Raw genomic sequence first — 21297 nt, forward strand, 5'->3', positions numbered from 1 at the left:
GATTTAGTCGACCTCCAAATTTAGTTGGCGCCAAGGGGCCTAATTGACCAAAACTTTCACTGGCCATAACTTTCACATACGATGTCAAATTGAAGTGTCGTTTGCACCGTTAAAAATATTGTGAAGATCTCTTCGATATAACCCTAGTTTCACTGCAATCCAACAATTTTTATTTTTGAGCCTTTCCTGAGTCCTCTTTGATTTTTGAGCCTCTCTAGAGCCACCTGGATCACCCACAGGGGTACCTTTGCACTGTCGGGCCAAGAATTTGATCAATCTGACTCCAAGATCACCTCTACGCAATGGGTCAATATACTACCGCTCTCTTATGGAAAATGAGGAAATCAAGCGGAAAATCCAAGGATCGCTACAAAAAGGCCACATCTGACCAAGTTCCTTACCTTGCCAGAGCCCAATTGTACTTGTACAGAAGAAGGATGGGGCCTAGAGACTCTCCATTGATTATAAGACACTAAATAAAATTACTGTTAGGAACATGTATCTGATCCCATAGATTGATGACCTTCTTGACCAACTTAATGGGGCCAAGTACTTAAGCAAGATTCATTTGAAGCCTAGTTGTCACCAAGTTCCAATAGTGCTGAAAAAAGTAACTAGTGTAGGTCTTCATAATTTTATTTGAGTCATGATGTAATTTTTTTGTCAAAATAAAGAAAAATTAATTTTATTATAAAAATAAATTGACTTATTAAAGCATGGATTTTGTGTTTTGGTCAATGGTTCTTAGGTCAAAGCCTCCATTGTAGGATTCTAGGGTTTATGTCAAGTGTCCTTGTCTGTGTCATTATGTAATATACCCTTCTTGGGCTTCTTGAGTCAAGAAATAAGTTTATCTTTTAATAAAATAAGACATTTAGGCCTCCTCCACCAAGTTGGCCTCAAAGAAGGACAATTCGGCCTCATCAAGGGAATTTTACCTCACACAAACACTATATAAAGGAAACAATTCGACCTCATTTAGAGCATTAAATCAAGAAGTTTGATATGCAGTTGTTGGAGGCAGAAAAAGGGTGTGAAGTTAAAGGAAGAGGGAGAAAAACCTAGTGAAGAAGAAGGAAGGCTTTGTCAAGCAAAAGGAAGTCGAATTTTCTCTCTCCTTGTCTCACATGTGCGGAGGTGTTGGATTGTTACTACACCAAAATTCTGAAGTTGTTGAGGGTTGAAGTTCTAGATTGTTGCTGGACTAAAATTTTGGAGTAGCTGGGGGTCGAAATTTTAGGTTGTTGCTGGGTTTTAGTTGTTGGATAATAAGAGACTATTGAAGTTTGTTTTATCATATTAGAAGGCTAACTTGGTGGAGGAGGAATGTCTTTTGGTCAGGTCTAAGGTCTTGATCTATCTCAATTTGATTAGTGAAAGAGTTTGAATGGGTTTTCCCCTAGAGAGGGGTTTTATCCCTGGCTGAGTGCCTACATCTGGTGTCGTTGATATCCATGTTTTTTTTATGATTGCTTGATGAAACTAAGATAAAAGAAGAACATAAAGAGAATATAGTAAAGGTACAAGAATATCACAAGTAATTATCAACATAATAAAATATTTCTTCCATTCTAATTTTCTAACATGATATCAGAGCTAAGGTAAAGAAATAAGAAAAAGGTAGCTTGAAGATCTACTAAAAGGTTCAAAGGAAAGGATCATATAAGAGGAAGGTTTATTATATATATCAAGAAAATAAGACATGGTAATGAAGTTTGAAAATAAGCTAGAAGGAGCCACCAACTACAAAGCATGGAATAAGAGGATAGATCTTATCCTTGCTAAGCATAAATTATTGGATCGTGTTCAAGGAAAAGTCAAGAAACCTACAGATGATATAGGAAAGGAGAAGTTCAAAGAAACTGAAATATTGGCCATGAAATTGATATTAGATGTATTAAAGGACAACTTAATCCCTTACATATCCAACATAGACTCCACTCAAGAAATGTATGAGGCTCTCTCCAAGTTATTCACCATCAAGAACATTGGTCAAATAGCTAGCCTCAAGAATGAACTAAGGAAAATAAATATGACAAAAGATGATAGTGTTTCATTATATTTTGTAAGGATCTATAGAATAAGATATGAACTACAAGAAATTGATGAGTTATACCTGAGAAAGAACTCATGATTGTTGCACTACTAGGTCTACCGAAGTCTTGGAGCTCTTTTGCTTCAAGAATTAGCAGTTGTAAGGATACACCAACCTTTGAACAAATGTAGAATAAATTCAGCAAAGAAGAGGCTTGCATCTCATTAGTAAGTAACAAAAAGGTGGATGAAGAATACAACACTTCAAATGCCTATGTTTCTCATCACAAGAAGAATGGAACATACAAGAAGTTCAAAGGAACAAGGAAGAAAGTTGACCTATCCAAGATTGAATGCTATAATTGTAATAATATGGGTCATTACAAAATTCATTATCTTGAAGATCCAAGAAATAAGAAGAGAGAAAGAGAACATGCAAATATTATTGATGAATCTCCACAAAATAAGAACAAAATTGAAGAATCTGAAGTCAAAGATCTGTTTTCTAGAGACTCCTAGGGATATTATCCCTTTCATATCCTTCTACTTTAAGTTCTACAGTATTTTCTTTTATGTTTTCATTTCTAGAGTTCATAGATATATCTTGTTAGAATGTTTCGAATTGTTTAAGTTGTAGGTATCTGTCAGAAAAATTGGATTAAGAGGGAACCTTCACCATTTTTCCAAAAGATAAGTATTTGTTATTTGTTTTATCTTTCATGTTTGGCTTCCTCCTCACATCAAAATTTGTTTGTATTGTATACTAATAACCTTTCCCTTATATTTTTCTTGGTTATGAAAGCTTGTAGAATTCATAAAGGTTGTGGAGGAGACTTCAAAGGAAAGACTTGAATCATGAGAGAAGTTTTTTTGCAAAGAAATCCCTTCAAGAATTTATGTGCTACAAGGTTTTTTAAGGAACAACTCAAGGTATGTATTAGATTACAAGTTTTGTTACAAGGTTCTCTTCATACAAAAGTTATGATAATTCTTATTTTAAAGATTATTGTGAGGGTGATTAATCATCATATTGAAATTACCTTCATTATACTATCATTTGATCATTCTTGTGAAACCCTAACCCTTAGGGTTAACTATAAAACCCTAGCCTCTTGTTGCTAACAATATGCTAATTTTAATAATGAAACCTTAGGCTAGTTAGGATTTGTTTATGAAGTCTAGAAATCTCATTCTTTTGAATTTTATGGTTTTGATAATGTTATGATAAAAACCATTGTCCTTTAGGGTTTGTTGTTAATGTCTAAATTAAACCCTAGATTTTTAGGGTTTGGTAAATTAGGGTTTATAAGTAAAACTCTTGTAATAGTTATTTTAAGATCCTAGGAATGAAACCCTAGGTATATATTCGTTTTTTTTATCGAAACCCTAGCCTGAATTGTTCAATGTATTGATGCTTGTATCTAGGGTTTACCTAGTAGATATTGTTGTGAAATGTTAATTATGAAATCCTAGATATGTATATGTGAGTATGATAACTTAATTGTTAATACTCATGTTTTAATTTGTAAAATCTAGGGTTTGTAACAAAACCCTAGTAGAGATTGATATTCTAGAACATAATGATATTATTTTCAGTTATTGATATGATTTAGATTTGATGATAAAATATAGGGCTTGCAACAAATCCTAGTAGGGTCTGACATGTAATTCTAAAAAACATATTGTTGAAACCTTAGATATATCGTATTATGATTGGATTGTTATTTTATTGAATTTTTGATATCTAAGGCTTTATGTCTCGAAGATGGGTCTAGGGTTTATGACGAAACCCTAACATGATGATGAAGTATAGTATAACCATTGTTGGTTATGAACCTAACTAGGTTTAGGTATTTGATGTCTAAAGTTTGAATGCTTTGATGCTTCCATTGTAATGACATGATTTTAATTGACTTCATGCTTTTGTATATTTGTATTTGCTTGTACTTTCTATTAAAATTATGCAGGTACATAATCTTAAGTATGTTGAATATGTTCGTAACTGAAGATGATGAATAAGCATGATGAAGGAGGCTATAAAATTGATGATGATCTAGATTACCTTGATGCCATGAGAAAGAATGAAGCCTTGAAAAGTTACTCTAATATTATAAAAGAAGGAAGTTGTTGATTTCCCTAAGTTGAGAAGGAGCTTGGATAGAAGAAAAGTTATATCTCCCCCATTGAGAGGGAGAGAATATTATGATAGTCATAATGAATACCTTGAAGAAAGAATGAAACTACAGATGAATGTTCGTGAAAAATATTTGAGAAGTTGATCAGTCACTCAGTATTTAGCTCAAAAATCAAAGTTCTCAGAATGTATCAAAACTTGAACGAACGCATCTGTCTTGACAAAACAATCCTAACACAACTCGTTTCATTGAAAACTGAGTTCATATGAGGAAGTTATTGAGTTCTATTCGCTTTGCTAAACAGGCAAAATTTAAAAAAAAATTCCCAATCACTGCACAGTCAACAGTCTGTACTGCTGATGTGTCAAGTGACAAGGTAGGATCAACGAACGGTCAACATCTAATCATGGTTCGCCAAGAGTAATATTTTCATTGTGTTCACTGGTTGGTGATGTGGCACATTTTAATTGGTTAATGGAGGTCCAATGAGGAGGGGACAAGTGGCAAGCCTAGAGGCCGCCACGTGTCCCTCCCCAAAGTACCGATGGGGCTTTACCAAAATCTTTATGGAGGCATCGGGGTTCGACCCTATGACCTCCCCTCTGCGACCAAGACTCTCTACCGTCTCTGCTACACAATGGTTCTTAACCAGTATAGCTTACCAGATATATTTAACGTGTAATGCATTTACTGTTGGTGGTTAGTGTGTGTGGGGGGGGGGGGTCAGCGCACAGGGTAGCCCTCCCCATGTGAACGCACCAGTGTAACATCAAACGGCTAACAAACGGTGGCTCCAACAAACCTTAACCCTCGCGGTTAGGTAACATGTGAATTCGCAATGTAACAGTAAATGGTTAAATGGTTGCGGTTTATCCAAATGGCAGACAGTGCGGTAAAATAAACTGTTAACATTTATTACATGCCATGTGACCGCTCTGAAATGGCACCAACTCCAGAGTCGGTGGCCTTAACTAGAGTTCCTTCAGTTTTGGAGGAGGATTTCTAGGGAAAAATTGTTTGAGTCATAACTGGAGCATTTTTCGAACAAATTGAGCTCAGGAAAAGGTGTTCCTAGCTAATTTCAACATTATGAACACACTGGAACAGGTATCAGAAGCAGTAGAGCTTTGTAAAAAACTTTTTTTTTCCATATTGAGCTCATACAGAGGCCCAAGCCATGGAAGCTAGACCAAGGAGATGTAGCCCAGGAAGGGTGAACTCCTTCAAAAAAACATTATGTTAAGTGCTCTTGTTGATGGTTTGTTGTACTTTGAATTGTTGTTGTTCAGCACTCATTTTTTATTCTATTTTGTTCATGTCTTTCACATAAAACTTGATAAAAAAATTACATGTTTGCATTCACAAACACCATAAGAGAACCATGCATAGGAAGCAATGGACAAGAATTTGATTATATATCTATAATTGAAATTAGCACAGCAAAACTAACATTCAATAACAGATCAAGTTGGTATTAGAGCAAAGGTTGATTTGATTGACTGCTTGAGTTTTATGCAAGTAGGGTTTTAATGGTTGCAAAATTGTGATACTTACAAGGTTAAAGTTGCAGAGAGGAGAAAGGAAATTGTTGGTTGCAACTCCTGAGGTAATGCCCAGAAGAAGGAGAGCCATAAGGCCATAATCTCCACCACCCAAAGTTCCAATTCCAGTTGCACTTGAAACACCTAAAGTTTTTACTTCAATTGAGATTGAAGAGGTACAAGCAGTACCAAAAACTGAGCCTGAATCCACAGCCATCATGTGAGGAACAAGAAAGATTGAAGATCTTTCAAAAGAGTATGCATTCAAGAAATCTTTCTATGACTCGACTGATATCGTTAGTCCTCTATGAAGAGAGGAAAACTAGAATGGATGGAGAGATTTCTAAGCCTCCACATGGAGAAGGAAGCTCAGGAGACAAAAAATATTATAAGAAGGATTCCAAGGTTAATGGAGGAAATCCACCTCCACCTCCACCATCTTCATCTTCCTCATCATCTTCATCATCCTCAACATCTGAAACAGAAACATCTTCCACTTCCACCACCAAAACTGTCCATACTCATTCCCAAACCCCAAAAGGAAAAACTCCCTTACTCAAATTGCACATTAAGTTTGAACTTCTCATGTACAATGATGAAGTGAATGAAGAAAAGTTAGACAATTGGATTCGACAATTGGAGGTATACTGCATAATTCAAAACCTTCAAGAAGATGACATAAAGATACAGTTGGCTTCATTGAGGCTAGAAGGAGCAGCATTAATCTGGTGGGAAGCAAAGACTCAAGAGGAAATGCGTATTCATAGTAAGATATCCATTTATTGGGTTGAATTTGTTTATGCAATTAAAATACAGTTTTGCCCTTTAGCCTATATGAAAAAATCCATTATGAGTTGGCAGAATATTAGGCAGCTCAAAGGCCAAACAGCCCAAGACTATACCCAGGAGTTTAGAAAGAGGGCTTTGTTGTTAGGAGTAAATTTGAATTCCCAAGATACACTGTTGAAATATATTGTGGGTTTACATTCCTATTTGAAACATATTATCCTTATGTTCAATCCAAGCAATTTGGATGAGGTATGTGTGTAAGTCACGCACCTTGAAGGAAGGGGAAAGAACATTCAGGAAGAGGGTAGTAAGAAGAATCCTTTCAAGGGTAAGGAGAAAGAGAAGGGGGGTAATGGAAGGAAAAGAATAATGCAAGTGTGAAGAAATAAGGGGAGAAAACCATATGCCAACATTGTCCCAAAGCTGGGCATGATGAAGCCCATTGTTGGAAATTACATCCTGAACTAAGGCCAAAGAAACAAAACAATAAGGGAAAAAAAAAAGATGACTGCTACCACACAACATGAGCTTGGATCAGATTCTGGTGATGAGACCAAGATTTCAGCCATGGTCACAAAAGGGAAAGAAGTTGTTGCAAGCACTATTTCCTCAAACAGCCAAAACAACACTCCAAATGAAGAATCAAGAATAAAGTTGTTTCATGTAAGGGTAATTTCAAACCATACAAAGATTGATGCATTAACTTATAGTGGGTCACAATCAAACTTAATTTCAAAATACTTCGTCAAAAATCTTAACCTTGAAACTATACCTCATCATAAGCCATATCCATTGGGTTGGATAGTCAATCATGCAAATTTACAGGTTACAAGGAAGTGTTTATTCAAGTTTTCCATTACTGAAAAGTTCATTAATGAAGTTGAGTTAGATGTAGTTCCACTTGAAGTCTCAGGAATCATTTTCAGTATTCCTTATTTGTATGATAGGAAATCAGTATTTTATCGCCATGAAAACAAATACTTATTGCTCAAGAATGGGGTGGAGTAAATTGTGAGAGCCCATCGCAAAAAGTTGGACATTTCTTTGGTTAATGCAGGGCAGATGAAGGGACTAGTAAACGAAAGTAAAAATTTTGTGCTTCTCATGATCATGAAAAAGAATGATATTAATTATGAATATTTTGAAGGTTGTGATGACAAATTGAAATCTAATTTGTTTGATGTAGTAAGAAAGCATGGCGAGATGTTTCAAGAACCAAAGGGGTTAGCTCCCAAGAGGGGAATTCAGCATGAGATACATACGCAACAGGATGTGCCACTCCCAAATATTGGCATGTATCGCATGTCGATTATGGAGAGCATGGAAATCAAGAAGCAAATTCAAGAATTTCTGAAAAGATGTATCATATGCCCATCTACTTCACCATGTGGTTCGCCCATTGTCTTGGTGCCAAAGAAGGATGGGACTTGGCACATGTGTGTGGATTCTCTGCATTAAAAAAAAATCATGATAAATAATCGTTATCCACTCCCAAGAATTGATGATTTTCTTGATCAGTTGAGGTATGCAAAGTATTTCACTAAGTTATACTTACGAAGTGGTTATCATCAAGTTCGAATAGTTGAAGAGGACATTTGGAAAACCACATTTAAAACTAAACAAGGATTGTTTGAGTGACTTGTTATGCCTTTCGGTCTTACAAATTCTCCAACTCCTTTCATGAGAGTTATGAATGATGTATTAAGACCATTTTTAGATGACTTTGTCATTGTGTACTTAGATGATGTACTCATACTCAGCAAATCCAAAGATGAACATGTCATGCATGTAAACAAAGTACTTGATGTCTTGAGAAAAGAACAGTTGTTTTTAAAGATGTCGAAGTGTGAATTTGGAAATACTTCTTTAGTGTATTTGGGACACATTGTTGGAGGAGGTGAGTTGAAGATCGGCCCCTCTAAAGTTGAGGTCATTTTGAAATGGCCCAAGCCCAATACAGTTACAGAGGTAAGAAGCTTTTAGGGGTAGCATAATATTGGAGGAAATTTATTGCTAATTTTTCTTCCATTGCAACTCCATTACATGCATTGACTAGTGCTAAGAAATTCTTCCATTGGGAAGATGTACAGCAGAAAGCATTTGATTCTTTGAAGCAAAAGATCAGTTCAATGCCAGTATTGGCTCTTTTGGATCTTAGACAGCCATTTGAGATTCAAATGGATGCTAGTGATTACACCATGGGAGCAGTTCTTCTGCAGCATGGTAAGCCCATTTCATTTCATTCTGAAATTTTTAATGTAGCTATAACTAACTATCCCACTTATGAAAAAGAACTTTACGTATTGGTACAAAGTGTCAAAAAATGGAAACACTACTTGATGGGGAAGGAGACCATTATCCATACTAACCATCAACCATTGCAGTACTTACAGTCATAGTCAAAGTTGCAACAGACACGACATTTTAGATGGATGGGTTTTCTACAACACTTTCATTTGGTTATCAAGTGCAAAAAGGGAATCTACAATAAGGTAGCTGATATTCTTTCAAGGCCTATTGTAAATTCATTTTTTATACTCAAGCAAAATTCTATTTTGCATGAAAGTTACATTCAGATATATGCATATGATAATGACTTTCGAGATGTGTATGAAAGCTTGAGTTAAGGAAACCAAATTGAAGGGTTGGATTATCATGTACATAATAGTTTATTGTATCACTTGGGAAAGTTATGTATTCCACAGGGAGAAAGAAACAGTATCATAAGGGAGGAGCACACTTCATTGATTGTTGGACACTTTGGTGTAGGCAAGACAGTAGCAAATCTCCAAAGGTATTGTTATTGGCCACGCATGTTTGATAATGTATCTCGTTTCATTAGAGGATTTTCTTTGTGTGCAACAAGTAAGCCTAGTAATAGGAAACTAGGATTGTACACTCCACTTTTGGTAGCATCACGTCCATGGGAGAGTATCTCAATGGATTTTGTAGGAGGTCTTCCATTGTCAAGGAAAGGTCATGATCACTTATCTGTAGTTGTAGATAGGTTAAGAAAAATGTGTATACTAACACCATGTAAAAAGAAAATTACAGCTGAAAAAAGGCTCATCTTTTCTTCCAAAAAAATTGGGTTCATTTTGGTCTTCCTACTTCCATTATAAGTGATTGAGATTCTCGATTTGTTGGGAATTTTTGGTCAAATTTGTGGGACATGATGGACATAAAGTTGAAGAAGAGTACAACCTTTCATCCACAAACAGATGGACAAACTGAGGTGGTTAACAAAATAGTCATTCATCTTCTTAGAGGATATTGCAGCAAACATCCCAAGTTGTGGGATGAACAATTTCATTACATACAACATGCATACAACAGGGCAAAGCACTCTTCCAAAAACACATCGCCATTTGATGCATGTTTTGGATACTTGCCAAGATCGCCATTGGAATTCATCTTTGAGAAAGATGTCACCATCAATGGTCACAGTGACATAGATAAGGCAAGGAAGTTCATAGAGAAAATTCAGTTGATACATTACACGGTGCAGGAACAGATGGAAAAGAGTCAAAGCAGCTACAAGGCAAGGCATGAAAAACACCACTTTGATCACAAATTTCAAGTTGGAGATGAAGTTTGGTTATATATTAGCAAAGGGAGACTTCGAGGGGAAGGTAAAAAGCTTAAGCCAATTCGTTATGGTTCTTTTAAAATTCTGAAAAAAGATTGGTAACAATGCATTTAAGCTTGATTCTCCTCCTTATATGCAAATATACTCTGTTGTTAATGTTGAGAATTTGATTTTGTTTGAGCCTCCTTTGATTTGATGATCAAGGAGAGCATGTTTAGCTGCCATCAATAGATGACTTCTCGCCAGAATACCTTGATGAACTTCAGCAGGATCTCATACTTGACAGAAGAACCAGAACTTCGAAGAGAGGGAATGTCAAAGACCTTAGAGTGGGACTCAAGGGACAAAAGCCTTCTAAATCCAAATGGTTACAAATCAAGAAGGTGAGGGAGTTGTACCCTCACCTGTTGAATAATTGATGGTATCTTTTAGGGTCCAAAAGGCTTCTAGTGGGGAGGAATGATCAGGTTCTCAGTATTTAGCTCAAAAATAAAAATTTGTCAGAATGGCTCAAAACCTAAACGACTGCATTCCTCTCGGAAAACGATCCCAAGGAAACTCGTTTCACTGAAAACTAATTTCGTATGAGGAATTTATTGAGTTTTGTTCACTTTTCTAAATAGACGAAATTTAAAAAAAAATGCCCAGTCACTGCACAATTAGTAGTCAGTACTGTTGACATGGCAAGTGACTAGGAAGGGTCAATGGACAGTCAACATCTAATCATGGTTCACCAAGTATCATATTTTAATTGGGTTCACAGGTTGGTGATGTGGCACATTTGTATTGGTTAATGGAAGTCCAATGAGGAGGGGACAAGTGGCAAGCCCGGAGGTCACCACATGTCCCTCCCCAAAGGACCGGTTGGGGCTTTACCAAAATTTTTATGGAGGCGTTGGGGTTCAACTCCGTGACCTCCCCTTCGCAACCAAGACTCTCTATTGTCTCTGCCACACAATGGTTCTTAACTGGTATAGCTTTCCACATATACTTAACGTGTAATGCGTTTAAGGTTGGCAGTTAAGGGGGGGGGGGGGGCGCGCAACCCTCCCCATGTGAACGCGCCAACGTAACAGCAAATAGTTAACAAAAGGCGGCTCCAACAAACCTTAACCCTCATGGTTAGGTAACATGTGAACTCGAAACGTAACAGTAAACGGTTAAATGGTTGCGGTTTATCCAAATGGTGAACAATGCGGCAAAATAAACCATTAACATTTATTACATGCCATGTGACCGCTCTGAAAACCGCAGATGAACAGTTAGTTAACCATCTGGTAATTGTGCACTAATCCACAGTTTAATACTAATTAAACTCCACTTATAATTAATTAAACTTGAGATTAGTTTGGCATTATCAGACAATTTTGGCACCAACTCTAGATATGGTGGCCTTAACTAGAGTTCCTCTAGTTTTGGAGGAGGATTTCTAGGGAAAAATTGTTTGAGTCATAACTGGAGCATTTTTTGACCAAATTGAGCTCAGGAAAAGGTGTTCCTAGCTAATTTTGACATTATGAACACACTGGAATAGGTATAAGGAGCAGTAGAGCTTTGTAAAAAATATTGTTTCCATTTTGAGCTCTTACAGAGGCCCAAGCCATGGAAGCTGGACCAAGGAGATGTAGCCTAGGAGGGGTGAACTCCTTCATCAAAACATTGTGTTAAGTGATGTTGTTGATGGTTTGTTGTACTTTGAATTATTGTTGTTCAAAACTTGTTTTTTATGCTATTTTTTTCATGTCTTTCACTTAAAACTTGATAAAAATTTACCTGTTTACATTCACAAACACCATAAGAGAACCATGCACAGGAAGCAATGGACAAGCACTTGATTATAAATCTATAATTGAAATTAGGAGAGAAAAACTAACATTCAATAACATATCAAAAGTACTAAGGTTGTATTTGGTGTTGCTGAAGGAGAAAGCTTATAAGTATCATCAAGATGATTGTGGACGCCGAAGGTTTTTGTTTACTTGTATATATACTTGAAAGTTTATTATTGATTGGGGTTGTTATTGTGTAGGATCTCTCCAATAAAGGATTGAAACTTTGAAGCATGCTTGGAATGGTGGATATATATATTGAATTTAGTTAGGGAGAGATGAATCATCTTGTGGCAACAAGATGCTTGGGAGGACATTTGGTCAGCCTATGTGTTGATGTCTAGATCCTGAAGTAGGGAGGGAGGTGTTGATCATAGAGCTTTGACCTTGGATATGCACCTAGATCCTTAGGTTGGTGTTAGAGTGGAAGCATGATGGTACCTATATAGGTTGAAGAACACACCTTAGTCCCACTAGATTAGAGTATCCTGGCCAGGTATCTGATCTGTAGAACTACGTGTTTTGTGACTCTTCATAGAGTATATCACTTTGATATCTTCCATGTACCTCTGTATATGTGTAATTATGAATTCCTTCCTATTTGACAAAGAGTGTTGAAAAATGTAACTATTTACGGTCTTCATAATTGTATTTGAGTCATGATGTAATGTATTTGTCAAAAGAAAGAAAAAAGAATTTTATTATAAAAAGAAATTGACTTATTAAATCATGGGTTTCATGCTTGGGTCAATTGTTATTAGGTTAAAGCCTCCATTGTAGGCTTCTAGGGTTTATATCAAGTGTCCTTGACTATGTCATTATGTAATAGACACTTCTTGGGCTTCTTGAGTCAAGAAAGAAATTTATTTTTGTATAAAATAAGTCATTTATGCCTCCTCCACCAAGTCAGCCTCGTCAAGGGAAAATGACCTCACACAAACATTATATAAAGCTAGCAATTTGACCACATTCGGAGCATCAAATCTAGAAGTTTGATCTGCAGTTTTTGGAGGTAGAAAAAGGATGAAGAGTTCAAGGAAGAGGGAGAAAACCCTAGTGAAGAAGGAAAAGCTTTCTCAAGCAAAATGAAGTCGAATTTTCTCTCTCCTTGTCTCACACATGCAAAGTTTTTGGATTATTACTGGGCCAAAATTCTGAAGTTGTTGGGGATCAAAATTATGGATTATTACTGGGATGAAATCTTGAAGTTGTTGGGGTCAAAATTCTAGATTGTTGTTGGGCCGAAATTCCAGAGTAATTGGGGGTTGAAATTCTGGGTTGTTGATGGTATGTAGTTGTTGGATAAGAAGAGACTACTGAAGTTTGTTGAATAACATTGGAAGGATGACTTGGTGGAGGAGGAAGGTCTTTTGGTCAGGTCTAATGTCTTGGTCTATCTCAATTTGATTAATGGAAGAGTTTGACTGGGTTTTCCCCTAGAGAGGGGTTTTAGCCCTGGCTGGGTGCCTACATCTGGTGTTATTGATCTTCATGTTTTGTTTCGATGATTGATTGATGAAACTATGATAAAAGAATAACATAAATAGAAGATAATAAAACTATAAGAATATCACAGTAATTATCAACATAAGAAATTGTTTATGCCTTTCTAATTTTCTAACAAATAGAACCCATATATGTATGGAAGACCACCTTCAAATCTAAAGAGGGCCTTTTTGAGTGATTGGTTGTGCCCATTGGGTTGAAAAATTCCCCTGGAACTTTTATAGATTTATGGATGACATCTTTGGCCTTTCACCAACATTTTTGTAGTTGTATATCTGGATGACATCCTCATCTTTAGAAAGAGTTTGGAAGAGCATTTGTAACATATTCGATACATCCTTCAAACCTCGCGACATCATAAAATATGTGCAAACTTGAAGAAATTCTCATTTGGCTTGAACCAGGTACAATATTTGGGCTACATCATTGATGAGAAAGGTGTGCATGTGGATCCGGTTCAGATCCAAGCCATTCGGGATTAGTCGGCCTCGGCAACTCTAGTAGACCTTCGTAGCCTTTTATGCCTTGCCAATTTCTATCAAAGGTTCATGTTGGGGTTCTCTCATATCACTTAGCATTTGAGTCAAGTTACCATGGGCGAAGTGAAAGAAAAAAAATTAGTTTGAGTCCCAACAAAAGGCATTTGTTGAGCTAAAATACCATGTTTTCTCTGCACCATTACTCACATCTCCAAACCTGTAACATCCATTTGAAATTGAGACATATGCATTCAACTATGTTATTGGTATAGTTCTCACCCTGAAAGGACATCTAGTGACCTATCAAAGTGAGACACTCTCTGATAATATGTGGAAATACCCCACCTATGATAAGGATATGTATTCCATCGTGCAAGATTGTCGGCAATGGAAACATTTCATTATGGGGAAGGAGATGATCATCCACATAGATCATCAACCTATTCATATTATACAGAAACAAGGCAAGTTGTAGAATGGTCACCATTAGAAATTTTCCACATACATGCAACAATTTCATTTGAATATTAAATACAAAAAGTGAAGCACCAATAATGATACAGATTTCCTCATTCATCTCGTAGTTGTGGCACTAACCACTATTCTCAACACTTGTGGGAATGTGAATTTGGGATGGTTGTAGTTGTATAAGAATGATCCATAAATTTCCACCACATACTAGATTTTGATGGATGAAAAGCAATTACTAGACTTCCACCTCCAACATGCATTGTTATTCGACCTGGGTCACCTTTGTGTTCCTTCAAGTGAGCTTGCCAAGCTAATTTGGGAGGCACACTACAGTAAAGTTGCAAAACCTTTTGGTTTGGACAAATTAGTGGTAGTACTGCAAAAATATTTTTATTGGCTAAAACTCTGACAAAATGTTGGAAAATATATCAGATCCTACAAATAGAACCCACAGATGTATGGAAGACCACCTTCAAATAAAAGGAGTACCTTTTTAAGTGGTTGGTTATGCCCTTCAAGTTGAAAAATTCCCCTGCAATTTTTATAGATTGATGGATGACATCTTTTGGCCTTTCACCAATATGTTTGTAGTTGTATATCTGGATGACATCCTCATCTTCGACAAGAGTTGGGAAGAGCACTTGCAACATATTTGATATGTCCTTCAAACCCTGTGGCAACACAAACTATGTGCAAACTTGGAGAAATGCCCCTTTGGCATGAACCAGGTACAATATTTAGGCTACATTGTTGATGAGAAAGGTGTGCATGTGGATTTGGTTGAGATCTAAGTCATTCGGGATTATCCGGCCGCGACAACTCTAACATAGGTTACCAGCTTTTTGGGCCTTGTAAATTTCTATCGAAGGTTCATGTTGGGGTTCTCTCATATCACTTAGGATTTGAGTTAAGTTACCAAGGGAAAAGTGAAATAAAAAAAAAATGGTTTGAGTCTCAATAGAAGTCATTTGTTGAGTTAAAATACCACCTTTTCTCTACACCAGTACTCACATTTCTAGACCTGCAACATCCATTTGAAGTTGAGACAGATGCCTTCGACTATGTTATTGGTGTATTTCTCACCTTGAAAGGGCATCCAGTGGCCTATCAAAGTGAGAAACTCTACGATACAATGTGGAAAAACCCCACCTACATTAAGGAGATGTATTCCATCGTGCAAGCTTGCTGACAGTGGAAACATTACATTCTGAGGAAGGAGATGATCATCCAAATAGATCATCAACCTATTAAGTTTATACATACACAAGGGAAGTTGTAGAATTATTGTTGGCTTGAGGGGGCTTGGACCCAGGTTCAAAGTTTGTTCCGCTAACCAACAAAACCCTACACTACCGTCCCTTTCAGCAACAACCTGCTCAGCGCAAGCTATAGTCTCACTCGAGGCAGCATTGGGAGATGCTAGAACCAGGTTTTTGCATCCAGAAGGCTATGTGATGTGGGGGTAAGGCATTTCTTCAGTTTAAGGCTTGATCCAACCTTCGCGAACCCTTATCCTCAAAATCCCCAAACTTAAATAAATTTCCAATTAAACAGAGTTATGAGCTTGGCCTAAGGATCTAATCATGCATAAAAATAACATATAACAGTTGATCCATATCTTTGCAGAGTAATTAAGATAGGCTTATAGATAAATGGCATTCAACTGAACATAAATACATAAAACACATAAGTATACAGTTCAGACACAGAATTGCTTCAAATACTCTTTATTATTCCATATCTTCAATACATATACTTTTCAGACCCTGCGCACACAGTTGCAGGGGCCCGTGCACTCAGCTACAAACTTACCAAGGTCTCCATGCAAACAGCAGCAAGAGCCTTACCCTTTGCCCAACTACAGATATTACATATTCTAAATACAAGTATCACTCATAACATCACATATTATGTTTTTTTAGACAAGCTAAGACACCCCTTTATATACTTTTTTCCTATTACAATACCATGGTCCGAAAACCATGGGCGGAGCTCAAAAAATACAAAAACTAAGGGGATTTGACCTTCCTAAAACCCCTTGACTCCTAGTGACCTACGCGCTCCACTCCTTAAAATGCAGAGGCATTTTACAAAACTTAGTCAAAATTGGACCTAGGGGACCCCATCCCAACAGGCCCCCAACATAAATATGTGACTCGTCCCCGAGTCACTCTGCTGGTATGCTTTGTATATTTTCTTTCAGGCTACTGAATGAAGACTTCACTAGGTGAAGTGCCTCCGTGCATTGTGCTACTACCTATCGAACTTCTTTGACCAACTTTTCTATAGTCGATCCTTCTACTGCTAAGCTGATTGTTCGCTACGATTGTTGCATACTTTTGAGCATGCCTTACACAGTCTGTGAGAGTTGCCTTGCGTCTTATTCCCAAGGCTTTATCCATGTAGTGATAGTAAATCTTCTTCCACAACTCCTTGAGTTGTGCTTGCAGGTATGTCCCATCTTTAAACCAAGAGAACTGTTGTACAGGTGCTAAGGTACGTGTCGTTGCCTTGATCTCATCGTATTGCAGTTTCTTATCCTGAATGGCTACTTCAATATTTTTCACCTGTGGGTCCTCCTGTAGTGAGGCCCATAGTTCTAGTGTTTCTTTGAACAGTTGGCTACATTCCTTGACTACAGCGTCGAGATTTTCCATGTTTGTTCTGATGGCAACCTCACACTACTCTTGGATTTATAAATCTAACAGCAAAGAGCTACGCGTCAGATAACCCTTCATCAATATTAGTGGGATATTATCCATTCTCTATCTGAGAGAGGTGATCAGGTCCAACATTCAATCTCTCTAGCTTAACTATCACTTAAAAATCATACTCCTAGAAAAGAAGCAACCAACTACTGATTCCTCCCCCCAACACAACCTTATTAACCAAGTATTTCAAAGCAGAATGGTTTGTGTACATTTTAAAGTGTGCACCTAGCAGATAATGCCTGAATTTTTGTAGTGCATAAACCATGGCTAATCCTTCTCGCTCTGTGGTTGAATAGTTCTTCTCTGCCTTAGATAGTTTTTGACTGGCGAAGGAAATCGAGTGATCAATATATCTTGTCCCTGGTTGAGTTAAGACAGCTCCCAACGCTATACAAGACGCATCCACATGCACATGAAATTCCTTCTTCCAATCTAGGAATACTAAGATTGGTGTCATAACCATCTTTTCCTTCAGAATATCCAAGCTCTTCTGACAGTCGTCATCCCAGTAAAATGTAACATCCTTCTTTAACAGCTTCTCCATGGGCACAGTGATCTGCGTGTATGCCTTAATAAACTTCCTGTAGTACCCAGTATGACCCAAAGTCGCGCGTAGCTACTTTACATTCTTAGGGGGATCCAAATTGATAATTACAACAATCTTAGCAGGGTCTACCATCAATCCTTGCTTACAGACAACATGTCCCAAAAGTATTCCATAAGGTACACAAAAAATGCATTTCTTCAAATTCAAGGAAATATGATACTTTCTACATGTATCCAACATCAAGCACAAACTAGAGACATGCTTCTTGACTAGCCCAAACACTGTCCAATCATCGAAGTAGACTTCCAAAAATTTATGAATGAATTCCTTGAACGTTGCGACTACCACCCTTGAGAATATCGCAGGAGCATTTTTTAGTCCAAAAGGCATGACTGTATATTGGAAAGACCCCCATTTTGTAGTGAAGGTAGTCTTGCTTCTATCCTTCGGCACAATCTTAATTTGGTGATATCCCAAAAATCCATTTGTGAATGAATAAGCTTCATGTCCACCAACATTTTCTAGAACTTCATCTATAAAAGGCGTAGGAAATGGATCATAGACACATGCATCATTTAACTTCCGCAGATCAATGCATATCCTGATATCACCCTTCGTTTTAGTTTCCTAGACCACCATAGAACTGAACCATTCCAATTCTTCTACGGGCTCAATTATTCCTTCTGTGAGAATCTTATCGAGTTCTTCTCTTACCCTTTCCCCTTTATTTGGAATTCAACTGATATGGGTGTTGCTTAACCGGCTTCGCATCTAGTTTTAAATTGATCTTCATCATACCCAAATCTCCTACTATCCCCTTCAAGTCAGAGAACTTAGTTGGAAATAAATCATGATATTCGTGTAATAATTCAATGACCTTATCCACTATGTCTTCATCCCAATAGTCTCCAATGTTCGCAAATTTCGGTTTTGCTTCTGAGCCAATATTTACCTGTTTTGTGTGCATCGGTTGTGAGATATCAGGGATCTCCACATCAGGTCCAGCAACTTTGTGCAGTCCCTCTGACTCAAGGATATTAATATTCCACAAATCCTCATCACCTTCTTCCATAGTAACATTGTAACATTCCAAAGCATGTTGTAGCTACGTACTCCAATCACGTTGTATCCAAGTGACAAGCTCTACGGGTGTTTGGAAGATTGTTGCTTTAATCTCCTAAAGCGCTTCATCAATGCATTTGAACCCGTCTTCAAAACTAAATGTCAGCAAGAAACTCTCCTTCATTTCCTCCCAATCAGTAGTCCCATGCCACAGCTCCGTCCAAGGTATGGATAAAGATATGTACCCACTTTGGTTGAGGTAACTCACCCCACGCCTTAGTCCATCGAGCCAGATGTTCGCGCGGATCATCCTTTCTTGTGTACTCTTCAGTGAGTCAGGTGTTTGCATATCCAAATCTTAATTGCATCATTCTACAATATTCCTTCCAATCAGTAATATTATCCTTATGCGTACCCCACCATCTTGTAGGCGTAGCTCTCAGTGCTAGATCTAAGGGCTCGAACCGATACTCCTCGGGTACGTCCCTTTTAAAATGATCAAGAAACATATTGACATCATCCAAGCCATCATAATAAGTCAACTTATGTACCTCAGTAGATATACAGCATAACAAATTTGTAAATTGATTACATCGCAGCGTAGAGACTTCATGCAACTGATTCTGCCAGTTTTCTAACTCTTCATCTAAATCTGATTGGTAGGAATTTTCCTTCTCCTATTGATCCTTCCACCCACAGTTGGATTGATCCAATATTCATTTCACACAGTTATATTATATATGCACTCAATGTCTTCGTCTTCATAATAATCATGGATTAGTTCTATGTATCGCGCACCTTCTGCTGGATCCAACAGAACAATCACTCAAAGATCATTCTTTTCAAATACCATGCTTCACTTCTTTAAATTAATGATTGTGTTCATGTCAAAGGCCCAATCAATCTTGAGCAATGCTGGGTATGGATTACTATCATCTATTATCTCAATAACTTCAAAATATACCACTGCACTTGTGCCTTCAATATCTACAGTTACTCCATGCAGGTGACCCATTGGAATTATCTTTTGTTGGTTCGCCATGCACAGCTAAATTGGCGACCACTGTAACTTAGGCTTCCCCATACATTCCCAAGTTTTCTTTGGTAGTACATTAGCATCAAAGCCCAAGTCTAGGATTACCTGGTCCATTTCGAAATCACCAATCTGCATTGTCAACCGCATCTCCCTACCAGTTCTCTTCTTGCTTTGATTCACCTTATTGACTATGCATTGTACTGGTAACGGATTATCCTTACTGGTGCAACTATCTATTAGCTCTTGCAATCCTTCCACTACCTTCTGATCCCGTAATAACTTAATGCAAGTCTTTTGAAACAATTTTAATGCCATGCGATCTAAATCCTGTGTCGCAATAACTTCTTCAGGTTTCTCCTTTCATGGGACTAGCGGCATCTGATTCTTGGACGTAGAAGCACCTGGATCCATAAAAAAAATTCTTGCCTCCATGAACATCTCTTTTTCTATGTGTAAATCAAACTAAACATTCTTCTAACTGGATCTTCGAAACCATAGATTTGATACTGGTTGGTTGCCTTCAACCTTGTCTTCACCAGTGGCTATACCACTTCGCGTGACTATGTTGATAGTGGGATCGTCTTCCCGGGTCTTGGATCTCATAATCTGAATATTTTGTGTCGCCTGTTGATTCTTCTTCTCCTGCATCTTCAGTATTAATATAGGGAAATCTTCTATAACATTGTTGACATTATTGATAAGAAGGGTGAGTTGGATTCTGACAGTGGCGTGCAAAGTGTCATGGTTCTCCACAGTTGTAGAAAATGATATGGGCCTGACCTCTTCCAATTCATCCTCCTTTTCCTCTTCCTCGTCCTTGGAATCCTCCACGAGCCACAGGTGAGCCTTAATCATTCTACGCACAGGTTCCAGCCTGCATTCTATACATCGGAGTCTTGTCCATCATCAATTCATAGCTTCGACAATTCCTTTCATCATGACCAACCAATTTACAAAAGTTACAAAAGAGTTTCTTTGAAGACTATACAAACTCCTGTAATAAAGAAAAATTATCTATAGAATGTTGTCCTAACACTTGGAAAATGCTACACCAGGTACTTGCACCGGTGCTTGATCGAGCAGAATATTCTGGGTAGCTATATAATCCCGGAATACAGGGCACTGATTGTTATGATGACCTTCAGTATTGCAATTTGTGCACCACCTTCAGTATTGCAATTTGTGCACCAAACTTCGGACTGTGTTTCTGATTTAACTTCCTTTGCCTTCTTCAAATCCTGCAACTCCATATGCAGTATTGCTAACTGTGATTGGATTTGTTGAACTCCTATATTCATGTCTTGGATCAGCGGAGCTTCTAGCTACATCACGATCTCCAATGCTTCGGCCTGAGACCCAATCTTCTGCTGAGATAATGACAATCTTACATGAGGTAATAGCATGGCTATGTACCAACCCCTATGTTTTTCATCTAAAATTTTAATATTAGCTTGGCTCAGTAAACACTTCAGTCGTTGATCTATATCCCACGCAGACTCGTTAACCCTCTGCTTGATCTCCTTTATTTCGGTCACACACAGAGCTTGCAACTTCAGCTTCCTAAATTT

At 37.5% G+C, this 21297-nt stretch overlaps 1 protein-coding gene across 1 annotated transcript in view; it reads right to left on the bottom strand.

The window, feature by feature from the left end:
• Positions 1 to 20044, bottom strand: part of LOC149158431 (uncharacterized) — a 165624-nt gene extending 145580 nt beyond the window's left edge. The window contains exon 1 of the mRNA XM_089433980.1: positions 19835 to 20044. Within this exon, the coding sequence (XP_089290106.1) occupies positions 19835 to 20044 (210 nt within the window). The remainder of the gene's footprint in view (positions 1 to 19834) is intronic.
• Between the last annotated feature and the right edge of the window lie 1253 nt (positions 20045 to 21297).

This window comes from Pinus tabuliformis, chromosome 5_2, assembly GCF_031772625.1.
Source record: "Pinus tabuliformis cultivar Carrire ecotype Pingquan chromosome 5_2, CPIR1, whole genome shotgun sequence".
Classification (NCBI taxonomy): Eukaryota; Viridiplantae; Streptophyta; class Pinopsida; order Pinales; family Pinaceae; genus Pinus; species Pinus tabuliformis.